The following is a 22,253-nucleotide window of genomic DNA, read 5'->3' as shown; positions in this document are numbered from 1 at the left end:
GATGCATTCAATCAAGTGTTTGCATCCATTCTAATGCAAGCTCATATGTAGATGAGTTAATTCAATCAATCAAGTGTTTTGCATTCATTCTAATGCTAGCTCTCAAGTAGATACATTCAATAAAGGGTTTTACATTTGTTCAATCAATTAAGTGTTTTGCATTCATTCTAATTAATCAGTTCCCAAACATGCATTTTTATCCTCTTGTAATGCTTCTATTATGTCAAATTATATGATCAATAATGTACAAAAATCATGTTTTTATCAATTTTTCAGGATACAAGCCAATTTTGGACCAAATACCTCAAATGACGTGGTCTAGAGCCAAAATGAGCCTAAAAGGGACCTTGTGGGACAACTGAAAAAAAGTGATAAAAAGTCATCGGTCAAACCCAACAGTCAAAGTCAGAGCCAACAGATAAAGGTCAAAGACAACTCAAAGGTCCAAAAACTCAAAAGTTTAGGAAACAGTCCAAGGCTTCAAGGTCCAAGGACTCAACCCTTTGCAAGACAAAGACTCCACGTTATGCATTATTCTAATACAAGCTCACACATCGACGCATTCAATCAAGTGTTTTGCATTCCTTCTAGTTGATCGATTCACAAATATGCGTTTTTATCCTCTTGAAGTGCTTCAATTATGTCAAATTATATAATCAATAATGTACGAAACTCATGTTGTTATCGTTTTTTAGGATAGAAGCCTATTCTGGACAAAATACCTCAAATGACGTTCTCTTGAGCCAAAAGGATACTAAAAGGGACCTTATGGTACAACTGAGAAAAAGTGTTAAAAAGACAATGGTTAAAGTCAACAGTCAAAGTCAGAGCCAATGGTCAAAGTCAACTTAAGGGTCCAAAAACTCAAAAGCTCAGGAAACACTCCAAGGCTTCAAAGACTCAACTCAACCCTTTGCAAGACAAGGACTCCATATTTTGCATTCATACTAATGCAAGCTCACACGTAGATGTATTCAATCAAGTGTTTTGCATTCAATCAAATGCAAGCTGACATGTATATGTATTCAATTAAGTGTTTTGCATTCATTCTATTGCAACATCGCTTGTAGACGCGTTCATTCAATCAATCAAGTGGTTTGCATTCATTCTAATACAATCTTGCACGTAGATGCATTCAGTCTAGTGTTTTTAATTCATTCTAATGCAAGCTCACATGTAGATGCATTCAATCAAGTGTTTTGCATTCATTCTAATGTGAGCTCACTTGTAGATGAGTTAATTCAATCAATCAAGTGTTTTGCATTCATTCTAATGCAAACTCACAAGTAGATGCATTCAATCAAGTGTTTTGAATTTGTTCAATCAATCAAGTGTTTTGCATTCTTTCTAATTAATCAGTTCCCAAATATGCATTTTTTTTCCTCTTGTAATGCTTCAATTATGTCAAATTATATAATCAATAATGTATAAAACTCATGTTTTTATCGCTTTTTTAGGATACAAGCCTATTCTGGACCAAATACTTCAAATGACATGATCTAGAGCCAAAAGGAGCCTAAAAGGGACCTTATAAGACAATTGAGAAAAAGTGTTGAAAAGTCACCGGTCAAAGTCAAAGCCAAAGGTTAAAGGTCAAAGACAACTAAAGGGCCCAAAATTTCAAAAGTTAAGGAAACACTCCAAGGCTTCAAGGACCAAGGACTCAACACTTTGGAAGACAAAGACTCAACATTTTGCATTATTCTAATACAAGCTCACACATCGATGCATTCAATCAAGTGTTTGCATCCATTCTAATGCAAGTTCACATGTAGATGAGTTAATTCAATCAATCAAGTGTTTTGCATTCATTCTAATGCTAGCTCTCAAGTAGATACATTCAATAAAGGGTTTTACATTTGTTCAATCAATTAAGTGTTTTGCATTCATTCTAATTAATCAGTTCCCAAACATGCATTTTTATCCTCTTGTAATGCTTCTATTATGTCAAATTATATGATCAATAATGTACAAAAATCATGTTTTTATCAATTTTTAGGGATACAAGCCAATTTTGGACCAAATACCTCAAATGGCGTGGTCTAGAGCCAAAATGAGCCTAAAAGGGACCTTGTGGGACAACAGAAAAAAGTGATAAAAAGTCATCGATCAAAGCAAATGATCAAAGTCGAGCCAACGGATAAAGGTCAAAGACAACTCAAAGGTCCAAAACTCAAAAGTTTAGGAAACAAAGTCCAAGGCTTCAAGGTCCAGGACTCAACCCTTTGCAAGACAAAGACTCCACGCGTTATGCATTATTCTAATACAAGCTCACACATCGATGCATTCAATCAAGTGTTTTGCATTCCTTCTAGTTGATCGATTCACAAATATGCGTTTTATCCTCTTGAAGTGCTTCAATTATGTCAAATTATATAATCAATAATGTACCTAAACTCATGTTGTTATCGTTTTTTAGGATAGAAGCCTATTCTGGACAAAATACCTCAAATGACGTTCTCTTGAGCCAAAAGGATACTAAAATGGACCTTATGGTACAACTGAGAAAAAGTGTTAGAAAGACAACGGTTAAAGTCAACAGTCAAAGTCAGAGCCAATGGTCAAAGTCAACTGAAGGGTCCAAAAACTCAAAAGCTCAGGAAACACTCCAAGGCTTCAAAGACTCAACTCAACCCTTTGCAAGACAAGGACTCCATATTTTGCATTCATACTAATGCAAGCTCACACGTAGATGTATTCAATCAAGTGTTTTGCATTCAATCAAATGCAAGCTGACATGTATATGTATTCAATTAAGTGTTTTGCATTCATTCTATTGCAACATCGCTTGTAGACGCGTTCATTCAATCAATCAAGTGGTTTGCATTCATTCTAATACAATCTTTGCGTAGATGCATTCAGTCTAGTGTTTTTAATTCATTCTAATGCAAGCTCACATGTAGATGCATTCAATCAAGTGTTTTGCATTCATTCTAATGTGAGCTCACTTGTAGATGAGTTAATTCAATCAATCAAGTGTTTTGCATTCATTCTAATGCAAACTCACAAGTAGATGCATTCAATCAAGTGTTTTGAATTTGTTCAATCAATCAAGTGTTTTGCATTCATTCTAATTAATCAGTTCCCAAATATGCATTTTTTTTCCTCTTGTAATGCTTCAATTATGTCGAATTATATAATCAATAATGTATAAAACTCATGTTTTTATCGCTTTTTTAGGATACAAGCCTATTCTGGACCAAATACTTCAAATGACATGATCTAGAGCCAAAAGGAGCCTAAAAGGGACCTTATAGGACAATTGAGAAAAAGTGCTGAAAAGTCACCGGTCAAAGTCAAAGCCAAAGGTTAAAGGTCAAAGACAACTCAAGGGCCCAAAATTTCAAAAGTTAAGGAAACACTCCAAGGCTTCAAGGACCAAGGACTCAACACTTTGGAAGACAAAGACTCAACATTTTGCATTATTCTAATACAAGCTCACACATCGATGCATTCAATCAAGTGTTTGCATCCATTCTAATGCAAGCTCACATGTAGATGAGTTAATTCAATCAATCAAGTGTTTTTCATTCATTCTAATGCGAACTCACAAGTAGATGCAAATACAATTAGAAAAACATGCCAATTTCATAAGAATTTAGGGATTTTGCATCCGCAGTTTTAAACACACCAGCTAAGGAGTGCAATGAGGGATACGAGATTGAGAGCAACACCCCAACAAGTAAGGATGAGGAAATCAAATTTGCTAAGTCGATACTTGTTATGGAGAGGGTTCGCTGGAGAGATTTAGGAAAAGGCTAGATCTAATAAAAGCTAGATCTGATGGGAGCTGGACGAACCAAGAAGGTCACGAAATAAAGGAGGATGCTGTGGATCTTGTCCTCGATTATGAAGCTAAGGGGACTGAGAAGATGGGAACTCCGACACTAGCCACTAAGAACACACCAGCAGTTACAGGTTTGGTTATGGAACCAAGGAAAGAGGCAGCCTTTGAATATCGAGTGGTGCAAACTCGAGTGGGAAGAGAAACTAAGATATGTGGAAACGCAGCAGTGAATGGTATTCAAACAACACGCAATCAATTGAGTGAACATCAAGAGGTTACAACAGTAAAGGTTTTGGATGGTGAGTCAAGGAAGAATGGAAAAATAGGATTTGATTTTGAACATCAAGGAAAATAGATAAGTGAGAAGCCATCAGAAACAAGAAGTATATGGGCTGCAATCATCAGGGAAAAAATCGGATAGAAGCCGATGAACTTTCATATATTCCACCTGCTATGGTGGATGGAAAGGCATGTCAACAGCTCCCAATATGCAGACTTTAACAAAAAGTTTGAGAATCTTGTTGTTGGTTCCTTTGTAGGGAAAAGATTAAACTTCAATTTTGTTAAGGATATAGTCACTAGAACTTGGCGAATTAAGAACTTTGTGATGAAGCCATATGGAGACACCATGTACACCTTCAAGTTTCAGAGTGAAGATGATCGGAAGGCAGTACTCGATATAGGCTCGTTCCATATTGCAAGTCAACTGTTTGTAGTGAGGTCGTGGAGGATTTTTGTCGAGGCAGAAACGCGAGAACTCAAAACCATCCCAATTTGGGTTGTGGTGAAAGGGATGCCAATGGAAATGTGGAATAAACAAGGCTTCAGCCAAGTAGGGAGTGCTATCGGAGTTCCAATGTTCACTGATCGGTTAACAGAGAATATGTCTCGAACTACCTATGCACGACTATGTGTAGAGATTGACACAAAGTGCACTTATCCAGAAGATATACTAGTAATATTGGATCAAAGGAGAGAGTATAAAGTCTCATTAGAGTATAATTGGAAGCCCCTGAGGTGTATGAATTGTGCAAGTTTTGGACACACAGATCACAGCTACCCTAAGCAGGTCAAGGTGGGAAAAGACAATTCAAATAAAGTGTGGCTCTGGAAGACTAAGACAGACAACATTGATGCGAAAGTGGAGCAAAAAGCAGATACCCAAGGAGTTCAGAAGCCTATTTTCGCAACTGAATCTGAAATTCATGAAGTCCACAATGTGGAGGACACTGGATGGACATCAATGAGCAGAGAACAACAATGTCACCAAAGTCCTTGCAATAGCACTAAGGAAAGCGAGGCTATTGGACGAACTTGCAAGGAAGGTGAACAAGATATAAAGAGGCTCTTACTTAGGAAAAAAAAGATATGAGTTGATGAATAATGAAGAACCTGAAGGGGGCAATAAAGTCGAAGACATTCAGATTGAAGATTCAATGCAAGAGGAAAGAACAATGCTAGGTAAGGACACTGAGAATGAAGGTTGGGAGTCGCCCACACAAAGACACATGGTGAGGGCAAAACATAAGAGCTCAAATGTGGAGCCCATGCGAAAGGTAGCTAGCTGGTAATGATGGTCTGGAATACATAAAAGTGAGAGAAGACAAACAAGTAGAAACCACGACTTCTAATAAGAATAGCCTGGGAGACTATGCAAACATGGGCTCGAGAGCTGGAATGAACCTGAGAACACCTACTGCTGGAAAGGAACCAAGATCCTCCACTAATGATAGACACCTGAGGACTTCGGTTCTCTATGGATTAGCTCAAGCAAAATCAAAGTAGAACACATTAGCAAGAAGAAACACGTTTGTTGTGGACTGTGAGAATAGTTCGCAAGATTGTGGGATATTGCGTGATATTTCGCAATATTTCAAAAAGTTTTAAATGAAATTTGGGAATCATATAAACTAGCTAATACTTTAGCTCGTACTTGTACACAGCTAGTTACAAAGAGTTACTTCCCAGTGAGAATGAGAATGTAACAACCTATGGCTTATTTATTTTATTATTAATAAAAGGGGTAGGGGACCTCTATTAAAACCTCGCTTATCGATATAAAAAAAAAATGCATTCAATAAAGGGTTTTGCATTTGTTCAGTCAATTAAGTGTTTTGCATTCATTCTAATTGATCAGTTTCCAAATATGCATTTTTATCCTCTTGTAATGCTCAAATTATGTCAAATTATATAATCAATAATGTACAAAACTCATGTTTTTATCGCTTTTTCAGGATACAAGGCAATTTTGGACCAAATACCTCAAATGACGTGATCTAGAGCCAAAATGAGTTTAAAGGGGACCTTATTGGACAACTGAGAAAAAGTGATAAAAAGTCACCGGTCAAAGCCAACAGTCAAAGTCAGAGCCAACAGATAAAGGTCAAAGACAACTCAAGGGTCCAAAAACTCAAAACTTTAGGAAACAGTCCAAGGCTTCAAGGACCAAGGACTCAACTCTTTGCAAGACAAAGACTCCACGTTTTGTATTTTTCTAATACAAGCTCACACATTGATGCATTCAACCAAGTGTTTTGCATTCATTCAATCAATCAAGTATTTTGCATTCATTCTAATTAATCGATTCACAAATATGCATTTTTATCCTCTTGAAATGCTTCAATTATGTCAAATTATATAATCAATAATGTACGAAACTCATGTTCTTATCGTTTTTTAGGATAGAAGCCTATTCTTGACAAAATACCTCAAATGACATTCTCTTGAGCCAAAAGGAGACTAAAAGGGACCTTATGGTACAACTGATAAAAAGTGTCAAAAAGACAACGGTTAAAGTCAACAATTTAAGCCAAAGTCAATGGCAAAAGTAAATGGTCAAAGTCAACTTAGGGGTCCAAAAACTCAAAAGCTTAGGAAACACTCCAAGGCTTCAAAGACCAAGGACTTAACTCAACCCTTTGCAAGACAAGGACTCCATGTTTTGCATTCATACTAATGCAAGCTCACACGTAGATGTATTCAATCAAGTGTTTTGCATTCAATCTAATTAATCAATTCCCAAATATGCATTTTTTTTCCTCTTGTAATGCTTCAATTATGTCAAATAATATAATCAATAATGTACAAAACTCATGTTTTTATTGCTTTCTCAGGATACAAGCCTATTCTTGACCAAATACCTCAAATTACGTGATCTAGAGCCAAAAGGAGCCTAAAATGGACCTTATGGGACAACAGAGAAAAAGTGGTGAAAAGTCACCGGTCAAAGCCAAAGCCAATGGTTAAAGGTCAAAGACAACTCAAGGTTCCATAAACTAAAAAGTTCAGGAAACACTCCAAGGCTTCAAGGACCAAGGACTTAACCCTTGCAAGACAAAGACTCCACGTTTTGCAATATTCTAATACAAGCTCATGCATCGATGCATTCAATCAAGTGTTTTGCATTCATTCTAATGTAAGCTCGCTTGTAGATGCGTAAATTAAATCAATCAAGTGTTTAGCATTCATTCTAATGCAAGCTCACAAGTAGATACATTCAATCAAGTGTTTTGTGTTCATTCAATCAATCAAGTGTTTTGCATTCATTCTAATTTATCAGTGCCCAAATATGCATTTTTTTCCTTTTGTAGTGGTTCAATTATGTCAAATTATATAATCAATAATTTACAAAACTCATGTTCTTATCGTTTTTTAGGATAGAAGCATATTCTGTTCCAAATACCTCAAATACTATAAGGGACCTTATGGGACAATTGAGAAAAAGTGCCAAAAAGATAACGGTTAAAGTTAACAGTTAATGTCGAAGTCAACTTAGGGGTCCAAAAACTCAAAAGCTCAGGAAACACTCCAAAGCTCCGAAGACCAACGACTCAACTCAACCTTTTGCAAGACAAGGACTCCATGTTTTCCATTCATACTAATACAAGCTCACACATAGATGTATTTAATCAAGTGTTTTGTATTCATTCTAATGCAAGCTCACACATATATGCATTCAGTCTAGTGTTTTGCATTCATTCTATTTCAGGCTCGGTTGTAGACGAGTTTATTCAATCAATCAAGTGTTTTGCATTCATTCTAATACAATCTTGCATGTAGATGCATTCAATCAAGTGTTTTTAATTCGTTCTATTGCAAGCTCACATGTAGATGCATTCAATCAAGTGTTTTGCATTCATTCTAATACAATCTTGCATGTAGATGCATTCAATCAAGGGATTTTAATTCATTCTATTGCAAGCTCACATGTAGATGCATTCAATCAAGTGTTTTGCATTCATTCTAATGCAAGTTCGCTTGTAGATGAGGTAATTCAATCAATCAAGTGTTTTGCATTCATTCTAATGCAAGTTCACAAGTTGATGCATTCAAACTAGAAGTTTGCTTTCGTTCAATCAATCAAGTGTTTTGCATTCATTCTAATTGACCAGTTCCCAAATATGCAATTTTATCCTCTTGTAATGCTTCATTTATGTTAAATTATATAATCAATAATGTACAAAACTCATGTTTTTATCACTTTTTCAGGATATAAGCATATTCCGGTCCAAATATTTCAAATGACATGATCTAGAACCAAAAGGAGCCTCATAGGACAACTGAGAAAATGTGCTTCAAAGTCAACAGTCTACAGTCAAAAGCCAACGGTTAAAGGTCAAAGACAATTGAAGGGTTCAAAAACTCAAAAGTTCAAGAAACACTCCAAGGCTTCAAGGACTCCACGTTTGCAAGACAAAGACTCCATGTTTTGCATTATTCTAATACAAGCTCTCACATCAATGCATTCAATCAAGTATTCTGCATTCATACTAATGTAAGCACGCTTGTAGATGCGTTAATGCAATCAATCAAGTGTTTTGCATTAATTCTAATGCAAGCTCACAAGTAGATATATTCAATCAAATGTTTTGCATTCATTCTAATGTAAGCTCGCTTGTAGATGCGTTAATTCAATCAATCAAGTGTTTTGCAGTCATTCTAATGTATCCTCACAAGTAGATACAATCATTCAACTGTGTTGCATTCATTCAATTAATCAAGTATTTTGCATTCATTCTAATTTATAAGTGCCCAAATATGCGTTTTTATCCTCTTGTAGTGCTTCAATTATTTCAAATTATATAATCAATAATTTAAAAAACTCATGTTCTTATCGTTTTTTATAATAGAAGCATATTCTGGTCCAAATACCTCAAATGACGTGATCTCAAACCAAAAGTTGACTAAAAGGGACCTTATTGGACAACTGAGAAAAAGTGCCAAAAAGATAACGGTTAAAGTCAAAAGTCAAAGTCAAAGTCAAATTAGTGGTCCATAACTCAAAAGCTAAGGAAACACTCCAAAGCTCAAAAGACCAAGGACTCAACTCAACCCTTTGCAAGACAAGGACTCCAAGTTTTGCATTCATACTAATGCAAGCTCACACGTAGATCTATTCAATCAAGTTTTTTGCATTCATTCTAATTCAAGCTCACACGTAGATGCATTCAGTCAAGTGTTTTCCATTCATTCTATTGTAAGATCGCTTGTAGGGGCATTTATTCAATTAATCAAGTGTTTTGCATTCATTCGAATACAATCTTGCACGTAGATGCATTCAATAAAGTGTTTTTAATTCATTCTAAAGCAAGCTCACAAGTAGATGCATTTAATCAAGTGTTTTGCATTCATTCTAATGCTAGCTCGCTTGTAGATGAGTTAATTCAATCAATCAAGTATTTTGCATTCATTCTAATGCAAGCTCACAAGTAGATGCATTCAATCAAGTGGTTTGCTTTCGTTCAATCAATCAAGTGTTTTGCATTCATTCTAATTGATCAGTTCAAAAATATGCATTTTTATCCTCTTGTAATACTTCAATTATGTCAAATTATATAATCAATAATGTACAAAACTCATGTTTTTATCGCTTTTTCAGGATACAAGCCTATTATGGAAAAAATACCGCAAATGACATGATCTAGAACCAAACGGAGCCCAAAAGGGACCTTATAGGATACCTGAGAAGAGCCCAAAAGTGTAGTTTTAACCCCTTAATAATCATACTGTTAGACCAATTATGTGAATAATAAGTAAGAGTTAATACCGATTACGTGTTTCTATGCATTTCAGGGCTTCAAAGTCCATTATGTGCAGAAATGTGCCACTTTAGCGAGATTTGCAAGAGAACTTCGAATGCCATATCTTTGGACTCAGACATCGGATTGAGGCCTACCTTATATCAAAACGACCGGCTCGGAAAGAGCTTTCCAATGGTCCAAGCCTTGACCCAATCAGAGGAGCAGAAGTGGACGAAAAGTCTGTGGAAGCCAACTGCAGCTGAAAGAGGCCTTTGAAAGAATTGGGTTTTGGGCTGATTCTCCGCCCAAACCATGGCTCCAAGCCCATGCACGAATTTTGGATCTGGATGTATAAAAACAAAAGCTTAGCTCTTTGTTAATGGTAGTTAGTTAGACCTAAATTAAAATATAGAATTATAGATCTAGTTTTATTAATTAAATTAAGTTTTAGTCCATTTAAATTCTTGTTTTAGATTAAATCTCAATCATTGTTCTTGATTGATTAGATAAATAAAATAGATAGTTTGTCAATTTGAATTTGTCATTTCCATTCTAGATCTAATTTCAATTCTTGTTCTTGTTTCATTCCAGCCATTAAATTAGATTCATTATTGTTCAAATTAAGTAAATCTAAATTTCTTACATTCGTTTAGTTTAGATTCAATGGGAAATGTTAGATTGATGATTCAAGGCTAAACCTCCATTAGAGGGTTGATGAAGCCTTGATGAAAACTTAGTTGTTTAGTATAGAAACGTTGTAGCATCTATTCCACTCTAGAAGAATTATGGACCTCAAAAAGAAATGCCATGAACACTAGGGGATTAGACTCGAATTCTTGCCATGAAAACGTAAGAATGAGATACCACAATCTGTACTAGGTCATTAAGTTGGATTCGAGGTGGATTCGATCCCCCTCTAATTCCCTTTATCTAGAGTCAAACAATAGTATTTCCATAGCATTTGTAGTTAATTTCTAGTAATCATCTTAATTAAGTATCGTAGATAAAAGCTCTCATTGACTTAAGAGCATTGACTAGTTAGACTTAGAAAACAATCCATGCTAGGAACTAGGAGTGGAACGAACTTAGAATACTCCATTTAGTGCAATTCTATTGAGAGTAGAAGAATTGATAATTGAGTATAAAAGAATAGTTTTAGTTTACTTACGTTTTGAATTAATAGATCATTTCGTAGGTAAACTACGTCATTTTACAGTTATCAATACCTAAGAAAATGTGCTGAAAAATCACCGGTAAAAGTCTACAGTCAATAGTCAAAAGCCAACGGTTAAAGGTCAAAGACAACTCAAGGGTCCAAAAACTCAAAAGTTCAGGAAACATTCCAAGGCTTCAAGGACCAATGGCTCAACCCTTTGCAAGACAAAGACTCCATGTTTTGCATTATTCTAATACAAGCTCACACATCGATGCATTCAATCAAGTGTTTTGCATTCATTCTATTGTAAGCACGCTAGTAGATGCGTTAATTCAATCAATCAAGTGTTTTGCATTCATTCTAAAGCAAGCTCACAATTAGATACATTCAATCAAGTGTTCTGCATTCATTCTAATGTAAGCTCGGTTGTAGATGCGTTAATTCACTCAATCAACTGTTTTGCATTCATTCTAATGTAAGCTCAGAGGTAGATACATTCAATCAAGATTTTTGCATTCATTCAATCAATCAAGTGTTTTGCATTCATTCTAATTGATCAGTGCCCAAATATACATTTTTATCCTCTAGTTGTGCTTTAATTATATCAAATTATATAATCAATAATTTACAAAACTCATGTTCTTACCGTGTTTTTGGATAGATGCCTATTCTGGACCAAATACCTCAAATGACGCGATCTAGAACCAAAAGGAGACTAAATGGGACCTTATGGGACAACAGAGAAAAGTGCCGAAAAGACAACGGTTAAAGTCAATAGTCAAAGTCAAAGTTAACTCATGGGTCGAAAAATTCAAAAGCTCGGGAAACACTCTAGGGCTTCAAAGACTAAGGACTCAACTCAACACTTTGCAAGACAAGGACTCCATGTTTTGCTTTCATACTAATGAAAGCTCACACATAGATGTATTTAATCAAGTGTTTTGCATTCATTCTAATGCAAGCTCACACATATATGCATCCAGTCAAGTGTTTTGCATTCATTCTATTGCATGCTCGCTTGTAGACGCGTTCATTCAATAAATCAAGTGGTTTGCATTCATTCTAATTGATTAGTGGCAAAATATACATTTTTATCCTCTTGTAGTGCTTCAATTATGTCAAATTATATAATCAATAATTTACAAAACTCATGTTCTTATCGTTTTTTAGGTTAGAAGCCTATTCTGGACCAAATACCTCTAATGACGTGATATTGAATCAAAAGGAGACTAAAAGTGACCTTACGGGACAACCGAGAAAAAGTGCCAAAAAGACAATGGTTAAATTCTACAGTCAAAGTCAAAGTCAAAGGTAAAAGTCAACGGTCAAAGTCAACTTAGGGGTCCAAAAACTCAAAAGTTTTGGAAACACTCTAAGGCTCCAAAGACCAAGGACTCAACTCAACCCTTTGCAAGACAAGGATTCCATGTTTTACATTCATACTAATGCGAGCTCACACGTAGATGTATTCAATCAAGTGTTTTGCATTCATTCTAATGCAAGCTCACACGTAGATGCATTCAGTCAAGTGTTTTGCATTTATTCTATTGCAAGCTCGCTTGTAGACGCGTTCATTTAATCAATCAAGTGGTTTGCATTCATTTTAAAGAAATCTTGCACGAAGATGCATTCAATCAAGTGTTTTTAATTCATTCTAATGCAAGTTCACACGTAGATGCATTCAGTCAAGTGTTTTGCATTCATTCTAATGCAAGCTCGCTTATAGATTACTTAATTCAATCAATCAAGTGTTTTGCATTCACTATAATTGATCAGTTCCAAAATATGCATTTTTATTCTCTTGTAATGCTTCAATTATGTCAAATTATATAATCAATATTGTACAAAACACATGTTTTTATCACTTTTTCAGAATACAAACCTATTCTGGACCAAATACCTCAAATGACGTGATCTAGAGCCAAAAAGAGCCTAAAATGGACCTTATGGGACAACTGAGAAAAAGTGCTGAAAAGTAACAAGTCAACAGTCAAAGTCAAAGCCAACGGTTAAAGGTCAAACACAACTTAAGGGTCCAAAAGTTCAACAGTTCAGGAAACACTCCAAGGCTTCAAGTGTCACTTGATTGATGGAATCAACCCTTTGCAAGACAAAGACGCCTCGTGTTGCATTATTATAATACAGTCTCACACATCGATGCATTTAATCAAGTGTTTTGCATTAATTCTAATGTAAGCTCGCTTGTAGATGCATTAATTCCATCAATCAACTGTTTTGAATTCATTCTAATGGAAGTTCAGAAGTAGATACGTTCAATCAAGTGTTTTGCATTCATTCAATCAATCAAGTGTTTTGCATTCATTCCAATTGATCAATTCCCAAATATTCATTTTTATCCTTCTATAGTGCTTCAATTATGTAAAATTAAATAATCAATAACGTACAAAACTCATGTTCTTATCGTTTTTTAGGATAGAAGCCTATTCTGGACCAAATACGTCAAATGACGTGATATAGAGCCAAAAGGAGACTAAAAGGGACCTTATGGTACAACTGAAAAAAAGTGCCAAAAAGACAAGCGTTAAAGTCAACAATCAAAGGTAAAAGTCAACGGTGAAAGTCAACTTAGGGGTCCAAAAACTCAAAAGCTAAGAAATAACACAAGGCTTCAAATACCAAAGACTCAACTCAACCCTTTGCAAGACAAGGACTCCATGTTTTGCATTCATACTAATGTAATATCATACGTAGATGTATTCAATCAAGTGGTTTGCATTCATTCTAATGCAAGTTCGCTTCTAGATGAGTTAATTTAATCAATCAAGTGTTTTGCATTCATTCTAATGCAAACTCACAAGTAGATGCATTCAATCAAGTGTTTTGCATTCATTCAATCATTCAAGTGTTTTGCATTAATTATAATTGACCAGTTCTCAAATATGCGTTTTTATCCTCTTGTAGTGCTTTAATTATGTAAAATTATATAATAAATAATGTACAAAACTCATGTTCTTATCGTTTTTTAGGATAGAAGCCTATTTTGGACCAAATACCTCAGATGACGTGATCTCCGCGAAAAGGAGACTAAAAAGGACCTAATGGGAAACCTGAGAAAAAGTGCCAAAAAGTCAACCATTAAAGTCAACAGTCAAAGGTAAAAGTCAACAATCAACAGTCAAAGTCAACTTAGGGGTCCAAAAACTCAAAAGCTAAGGAAACACTACAAGGCTTCAATGACCAAAGACTCAACTCAACCCTTTGCAAGACAAGGACTCCATGGTTTGTATTCATACTAATGCAAACTCAGACGTAGATGTATTCAATCCAGTGTTTTGCATTCATTCTAATTGATCAGTTCCAAAATATACGTTTTTATTCTCTTGTAATTCTTCAATTATGTCATATTATATTATCAATAATGTACAAAACTCATGTTTTTATCACTTTTTTAGGATACAAGCCTATTCTGGACCAAATACCTCAAATGACGTGATCTAGAGCCAAAAAGAGCTTAAAAGGGACCTTATGGGACAATGGAGAAAAAGTGTTGAAAAGTCACTAGTCAACAGTCAAAGTCAAAGCCAACGGTTAAAGGTCAAAGACAACTCATGGGTCCAAAAATTCAACTGTTCAGGAAACACTCCAAGGCTTCAAGGACCAAGGACTCAACTCTTTGCAAGACAAAGACTCCACGTTTTGCATTATTCTAATACAAGCTCACACATCGATGCATTTAAGAAAGTTTTTTGCATTCATTCTAATGTAAGCTATCTTGTAGATACGTTAATTCCATCAATCAAGTGTTTTGAATTCATTCAAATGCAAGTTCACAAGTAGATACATTTAATCAAGTGTTTTGCATTCATTCAATCAATCAAATATTTTGCATTCATTCTAATTGATCAGTTCTCAAATATTCATTTTTACCCTCTTGTAGTGCTTCAATTATGTAAAATTATATAATCAATAATGTACAAAACTCATGTTCTTATTTTTTTTTGGATAGAAGCCTATTTTGGACCAAATACCTCTAATGACGTGATCTAGAGCCAAAAGGAGACTAAAAGGGATGTTATGGGACACCTGAGTAAAAGTGCCAAAATGACAACGGTTATAGTCAACAGTCAAAGGTAAAAGTCAACAGTCAAAGTCAACTTATCCAAAAACTCAAAAGCTCAGGAAACACTATAAGGTTTCAAAGACCAAGGACTCAACTCAACCCTTTGCAAGACAAGGACTCCATGTTTTGCATTCATACTAATGCAAGCTCACACGTAGATCTATTCAATCAAGTATTTTGCATTCATTCTATTGCATGCTCAAACGTAGATGCATTCAGTCAAGTGTTTTGCATTCATTCTATTGCGAGCTCGCTTGTAGACGCGTTCATTCAATCAATCAAGTGGTTTGCATTCATTCTAATGCAATCTTGCACGTAGATGCATTCAATCAAGTGTTTTTAATTCATTCTATTGCAAGTTCACTTTTTTTTTTTTTTTATCAGCAAGCGAGGTTGTTAATTGGGGCCCTTACCCCTTTATTCATAATAAAAAGCTTCTGAACTGGATTACAATCTCTCATACTCTCTTCCTATTACATCATCATCTATAATTTTCATTACATCATTATAAAAAGAGTATATACTAATATCTACATATGCCTCATCAGGAATAGTACTAGCTAAAGAATCTGCTAGTTTGTTCGCTTCTCTGTAAATGTAGACTATACTGAACTCCTCCAGCTTTGTCTCCATTCTTCTAATGCTTCTCATCATCTTGTTTGCTTCCCATGGAAAAACAAATTTATGTATAAAAGCTATTACATTTTGAGAATCTGTTTGTGCACGAGTTTCTTAATGTTCGCCATGAATTGCTAACTTCATACCTTGTTCCACGCCTTGAAGTTCCACCAAAGCAATAGTGTTATATTCTGAATTTCCTTTTTTCGATCTCGAGCACAACTGCCCATGCCCCTTGCTGTCCTTGCATAGTCCCATCTGAATTCACATTATGTATACCTTCAGGTGCCCTTTCCCATCTACAGAAAATCTTATTTTTTTTTTCTCATAATATCCACGTTCCATAGATCAGCAAACCACTCCCTCTCAGGCCCATCCTCCATCTTTAAGTTCATTGCACTCAACTTCGTCTTAACATCACTCATTACATTGAAGACAATGCTATCCCCCATTTTACTTCGCTGTTCAAAGATTCTTTCATTTCGCTCCCTCCAAATCCAATAACAAAACCCATTAAACACAAGCTTGACTGCATCTTGCTTGCATCCTTTCCCAGCTGTAACCAGTATTACCCATTTAAATTCTTCCTCCCAATTGATCGCTCTGATCCTTGAATACCCACATGTGTTCAACAGTTTACTCCATACCTCTTGAGTGAATGTACAATTGAAGAATAAGTGCTCTTCAGTCTCCACTTCCCGCCAGCAAAAAATACACGTGTCATCTGTCACCACTTTCCTCTTTTTTATTCTGCATAATGTCTTCAAGCTCCACTGTAACACCATCTATGTTATAAAAGAGTGTTTCAGAATCTTGTTTGTATACCAGACAATAGAGTGCCATGCTACTTGTTGTTTTGTATCCCTTATACTGTGGTAGGTATGTTTTAGTGTAAACCCACCCTTATTCGAAACAGTCCACACCATCGTATCTTCCCCACTGATAATGCTCACCTCTTCTTCCATTCTTTCAAATATGTCAGTGGCATGATTAGGTACATGCCACTTTCCATTCTCAATGAAAACCGAAAGCTTGCTGCCAAGATTGCAAGTCGAGTTATATTTTAGAGCTTGCGGAAACGTCTCCTTCAAAATCCCATCTGGGTGCCAAGGATCTAACCAGAATGATGTGCTTTTTCCATCTCCAATTTGATGCAGTGCAATGTGTTTTGCTTCATCCCTCTATTTTAGAATATTTCACCAGCTCCAGGAACAGTCGTTGGCTATATTCATACTCCATAAGTTTTTCTCCTTAATAAGATTCTTATAAACCCATTGAACCCACAGAGTTTCATTCTTGTTTATGATGTTCCATAAGTGCCTCATATTAGTTGCATGATTCATCCTTGAGAGATCCCTTACTCGTAGCCCTCCTTCCTCATATGGATAACATATACTCTCCCAACTGATGACAGCATGGGATGTTGCACAATCTGGTCCATTCCATAAGAAATTCCAACATAGCTTATTAATATCCTCGATAATCCTTTGTGGCACAATAAAGCATGAGAACCAATAGACACTCAAGCTATTCAATACTGATTTGATGAGTTGAACTCTTCCTGTATAAGATAGAAACTTGCCTCTCCAACTTTTAATTCTATTAGTAACTTTAGAAATCAAAGGAAGGCAATCAGTTGATGTTAACCTTGTTGTAATAAGGGGCATGCCCAGATATTTAACCGGTAGCTCACTTGTAGCAAACGAAAGAATCTGTTGTATAGAATCATAGCTGCTTTGATCAACTCCTGCAAAGAATACTTGACTCTTCCTTACATTCACTTCTAGTCCCGAACATCTTGTGAATATATCAATATTTTCTTTCAAGCACTTAGCTGCATCAGTATCTCCATAAATGAAAGCAATAAGGTCATCTGCAAAGGCAGGATGAGTGATGATAGGTTCATTACATTTCTGGTGTAGCTTGTATCTTCCTTCCCTGACACTGTGTATCATTATCTCCGACAAAAGATCCATTACAAGTACAAACAGGTAAGGTGACATGGGGTCACCCTGCCTTATCTCTTTTCTGCCTTCGAAGTACCCATAGGGTGAGCCATTCAACATGATAGAGTATGATGGAGTCTCCACACACACTTTCACCCACTGTATTAACTTCCTTGGAAGGCTAATTCTCTACATTGCATATTCCACTGTCTCCCATCTTACTGAGTCATATGCCTTCTTAAGATCTATCTTGGCCGCACATCTTGGAGGGTACAAATCCCTATGGTAGTTATGTAACAACTCATGAGATAAAAGGATATTGTCTTGGATTGCTCTCCGTGTAATAAATGCAGACTGATTCGGTGCCACCACCAGATGAATGAACTTCTTCATTCTAGAAGTTAAAATCTTAGTAATACATTTATACATCACTCCACAACATGAAATGGGCCTATTGTCCGTTAAAGAGGATGGACTCTGTACTTTAGGAATAAGTGTGGTACATGTAGAGTTTACTTCTCTAAGCATCATACCTGATTTGAAAAAATTCTGAATGGCTTGAATGAATTCCTCAGAGATTACATTCCATGTGGCTTTCAAGAACAGAGAAGAGAAGCCATCACTTCCTGGAGCTTTGTCACTACCAATACTTGATAATGCCTCAGTTATCTCATTTCTAGTTACTCTTGCTTGCAACTCTTCATAGATATCAATATGTTGCTTGGGTGCCATATCAGCAAACATAGAGAAACTAACCTCCTCCATATGCTCTGGACTATATAGTTCCTTATAAAATTCCACACATTGCTCACCAATCTCTTAGATGTCTTCTAATATTGTTCCTTCACTATTAGTGAGACAAGTGATTTTGTTTGTGTTCCTTCTTGCTTTGACAGATGTGAAGAAATACTTTGTATTATTATCCCCTACAGTGATAACTTGATCCCTCGATTTCTGTCTATGGAAACCCCCTTCTGCCACAGCCACTTTAACATTTTCCCTGATGGCTTCTTTCTCCTTCCTGATAAGTACTATGTTCAAAGGCTCTTCTTGCAATTCAGTTTGAATGCTAAACATCATTTCCTTCATTTCAGCAGCCCTATTGACGACATTACCTATTCTTTCTCTATTCCATATGGTCCCTTTTAGGTTTTTTTTTGGCTCTAGATCACGTCATTTGAGGTATTTGGTCCAGAATAGGCTTGTATCCTGAAAAAGTGATAAAAACATGAGTTTTGTACATTATTGATTATATAATTTGACATAATTGAAACATTACAAGAGGATAAAAACGCATATTTTGGAATTGATCAATTAGAATGAATGCAAAATACTTGATTTATTGAATAAATGCAAAACACTTGATTGAATGCATCTACTTGTGAACTTGCATTAGAATGAATGCAAAACACTTTATTGATTGAATTAACTCATCTACAAGCGAGCTTGCATTATAATGAATACAAAACACTTGATTGAAAGCATCTACGTGTGAACTTGCATTAGAATGAATTAAAAACACTTGATTGAATGCATCTACGTGCAAGATTGCATTAGAATGAATGCAAACCACTTGATTGATTGAATGAATGCGTCTACAAGCGAGCTTGCAATAGAATGAATGCAAAACACTTGACTGAATGCATCTACGTTTGAGCTTGCATTAGAATGAATGCAAAACACTTGATTAAATACATCTACGTGTGAGCTTGCATTAGTATGAATGCAAAACATGAAGTCCTTGTCTTGCAAAAGGTTGAGTTGAGTCCTTGGTCTTTGACGCCTTGTAGTGTTTCCTGAGCTTTTGAGTTTTTGGACCCCTAAGATGACTTTGGCCGTTAACTGTTGACTTTAACCGTTCTCTTTTTGGCACTTTTTCTCAGTTATCCCATAAGGTCCCTTTTAGTCTCCTTTTGGCTCTAGATCACGTCATTTTAGGTATTTAGTCCAGAATAGGTTTCTATCCTAAAAAACGATAAGAACATGAGTTTTGTACATTATTTATTACATAATTGAAGCACTACAAGAGGATAAAAACGCATATTTGAGAACTGATCAATTATAATTAATGCAAAACACTTGATTGATTGAATAAATGCAAAACACTTGATTGAATGTATCTACTTGTAAGCTTGCATTAGAATGAATGAAAAACACTTGATTGATTGAATTAATGCATCTACAAGCGAGCTTACATTAGAATGAATGCAAAACACTTGATTGAATGCATCGATGTGTGAGCTTGTATTAGAATAATGCAAAACGTGGAGTCTTTGTCTTGCAAAGGGCTTAGTCCTTGGTCCTTGAAGCCTTGGAGTGTTTCCTGAACCTTTGAGTTTTTGGACGCTTGAGTTGTCTTTGACCTTTAACCGTTGGCTTTGACTTTGACTTTGACTGCTGACTTTGATCGGTGACTTTTCATAACTTTTTCTCAGTTGCCCTATAAGGTCCCTTTTAGGTTCTTTTTGGCTCTAGATCACATCATTTTAGGTATTTGGTCCAGAATAGGCTTGTATCCTGAAAAAGCGATAAAAACATGAGTTTTGTACATTATTGATTATATAATTTGATATAATTGAAGCATTACAAGAGTATAAAAACGCTTATTTTCGAACTGATAAATTAGAATGAATGCAAAACACTTGATTAATTGAATAAATGCAAAACACTTAATTGAATGGATCTACTTGTGAAGAACTTTAGGTTAGGTTAATGGTGGCCTTTAGTGAGCGATTTTAACACTAAGGGCATATTCGTCATTTAACCAAAAAATATATGGAAACAATAAAAACGAGAGAGAATGAGAGAGGGAATCCTAGAACACCAAACAGAAATTCAAATAAAGATGAGGATGAGGAAGCAGAGAAACTAGAAACTGAGTTTGAAGGGCTTAATGGGAAAGGATCTCTTGAGAGGTTGCTGCAAAGAAGAATGATCAGGATTCATGAAGAACTTCTTGTCCAGCGAGAGGAGGAATATGAGGCAGAGGTGTCAAACTCTAAAGAAGGGTATTCAGGTAAGGGCAATGAAGTTGCTACTGCTAAGAGAGGAGATGAAGGTTTACACCATGGAAACTCGAGTTTAGAAACTCAGAAACTCAGATCCATAAATTTCGGATCTGAAAAAGAGAGTTCTACAATGACTGAAACACCTATGGTTTCGATCTTGAAAAGGCAACCAAGTGATGCGACTAGGATTTTGAACAAAGGAGGAGAAGTCTGTATCCAAGAGCCAAAAATAACAGGGGCAGCAGATCATATGGGCTTCTCCACCAGAGAGGAGACAAATTGAGATCAGACTAATGAAACCATAAATGCTGGAAACCAAGAGACTCAAGGTGAATAGAGAGGGGCTTCAACAAACTATAATGGTGAAAAGAAGAGATCATGGGTGGACATTCTGGGACGTGGTCCATTGGGAAAGATACACTAGAGTATGTTCCACCTACACTAGTGAATGGGAAGCCAGTACTCCACGTAAAATCGTCGCAGTTCATGAATGTGAACAAGAAGTATGAAAAACTAGTTGTGGGGAGTTTCCTGGGTAAGAGGTTGGGATTTAATTATGTAAAGGAGATAGTTCAGCAAATATGGAAGGTTAAGACTTTTACTATGAGAACTTATGGAGACAACATGTTTACAATTGAATTTGGGAATGAGGAAGATATAAGCACAGTGCTGGACATTGGATCATTCCACATTGCCAGCCAACTATTTGTTGTAAGGCCCTGGAAGGTTTTTATAGAAGCAGAAGCAGATGAAATTAAGACAATTCCAATAAAGGTCATTATGAAGAAATATCCAATGGAATTATGGAACAAGGATGGTTTTAGTCAGGTGGAAAGTGTCATTGGTACCCCAATGTTTGTTGATAGGTTAACTGAATCTATGACAAGGACTTCTTATGCGAGAGTATGTGTAGAGATAAACACGGACTGTACCTATCCAGAGGGGCTACCAATAATAGTGGACCAAAAGCGTACATTCACAATACCTTTTGAGTATAACTGGAAACCTCAGAGGTGTTCATGCTGCAAAGTGTTTGGGCACACAGACTTGAAATGTCCAAAGCAAGTTAACTAAGGGAAGGAGAAAAAGAAAGGGGTTTGGCTACAGAAAGAAGGGAGTAAGAATAATTAAGGGAAAGGTAAAGCAATCCAAGAAGAGGTGAGAAGTGAGTCGCAAGAAAATACAAATTCTGATAAAACAATGAGCACGACTATCAGTATCAGGGATGAAAATCGAGAATTAGAGAGTGGAAGCAAGGCAGAGCAAGAAAGGCACACTGTAGCAAAAGAAAAAGATGAAGCATGGGAGGTTCTAAACAAAAAAAACATTATCAAAAATAGAGTGGAGAAAGAGAAAGTGGCTGGGGTACAGAGAGGAGCTGAAAACAGAATTTTCGTTAGAATTGTTTCACCAAAGGGTATTAGTATTGGAGGGGCTGGAAGGTCAGAAGCAAGAGGGCAAACATCAAAGGCAGCAGAGGGTACACAAGGAGATGAACGAAGACATAGTGCAAAGCCAGATGGGAATAAATGGAGTAGCAACAAAGAAAGGAGTAATAACTCCTTGAGTACAATACATCCTCATAATTTTAAATGATAAATCTAGCTTGCTGGAATATGAGAGGTTTGAACAAACCT

General features: G+C 36.0%; 2 protein-coding genes across 2 annotated transcripts; one reads left to right on the top strand and one right to left on the bottom strand.

Annotated features, from left to right (window-relative positions):
* Nucleotides 1–15,491: 15,491 nt before the first annotated feature.
* Nucleotides 15,492–17,728, bottom strand: LOC147504358 (uncharacterized). The gene is made up of 5 exons (XM_086605169.1): nucleotides 16,934–17,728; nucleotides 16,616–16,843; nucleotides 16,001–16,435; nucleotides 15,809–15,920; nucleotides 15,492–15,706 (listed from the first exon to the last, which is right to left on the bottom strand). The coding sequence occupies exons 1-5, from the start codon at nucleotides 17,726–17,728 to the stop codon at nucleotides 15,492–15,494; spliced, it is 1,785 nt and encodes a 594-aa protein (XP_086461295.1).
* Nucleotides 17,729–20,994: 3,266 nt separating this feature from the next.
* On the top strand, nucleotides 20,995–21,690 carry LOC147504357 (uncharacterized). Its single transcript, XM_086605168.1, has one exon. The coding sequence runs from the start codon at nucleotides 20,995–20,997 to the stop codon at nucleotides 21,688–21,690; it is 696 nt and encodes a 231-aa protein (XP_086461294.1).
* Nucleotides 21,691–22,253: the final 563 nt, after the last annotated feature.

The sequence above is a fragment of the Coptis chinensis genome, chromosome 4, assembly GCF_015680905.1.
Source record: "Coptis chinensis isolate HL-2020 chromosome 4, ASM1568090v1, whole genome shotgun sequence".
NCBI lineage: Eukaryota > Viridiplantae > Streptophyta > Magnoliopsida > Ranunculales > Ranunculaceae > Coptis > Coptis chinensis.
The sequence above is the reverse complement of the archived record's forward strand: the minus strand, read 5'-3'. Positions and strand labels throughout refer to the sequence as shown.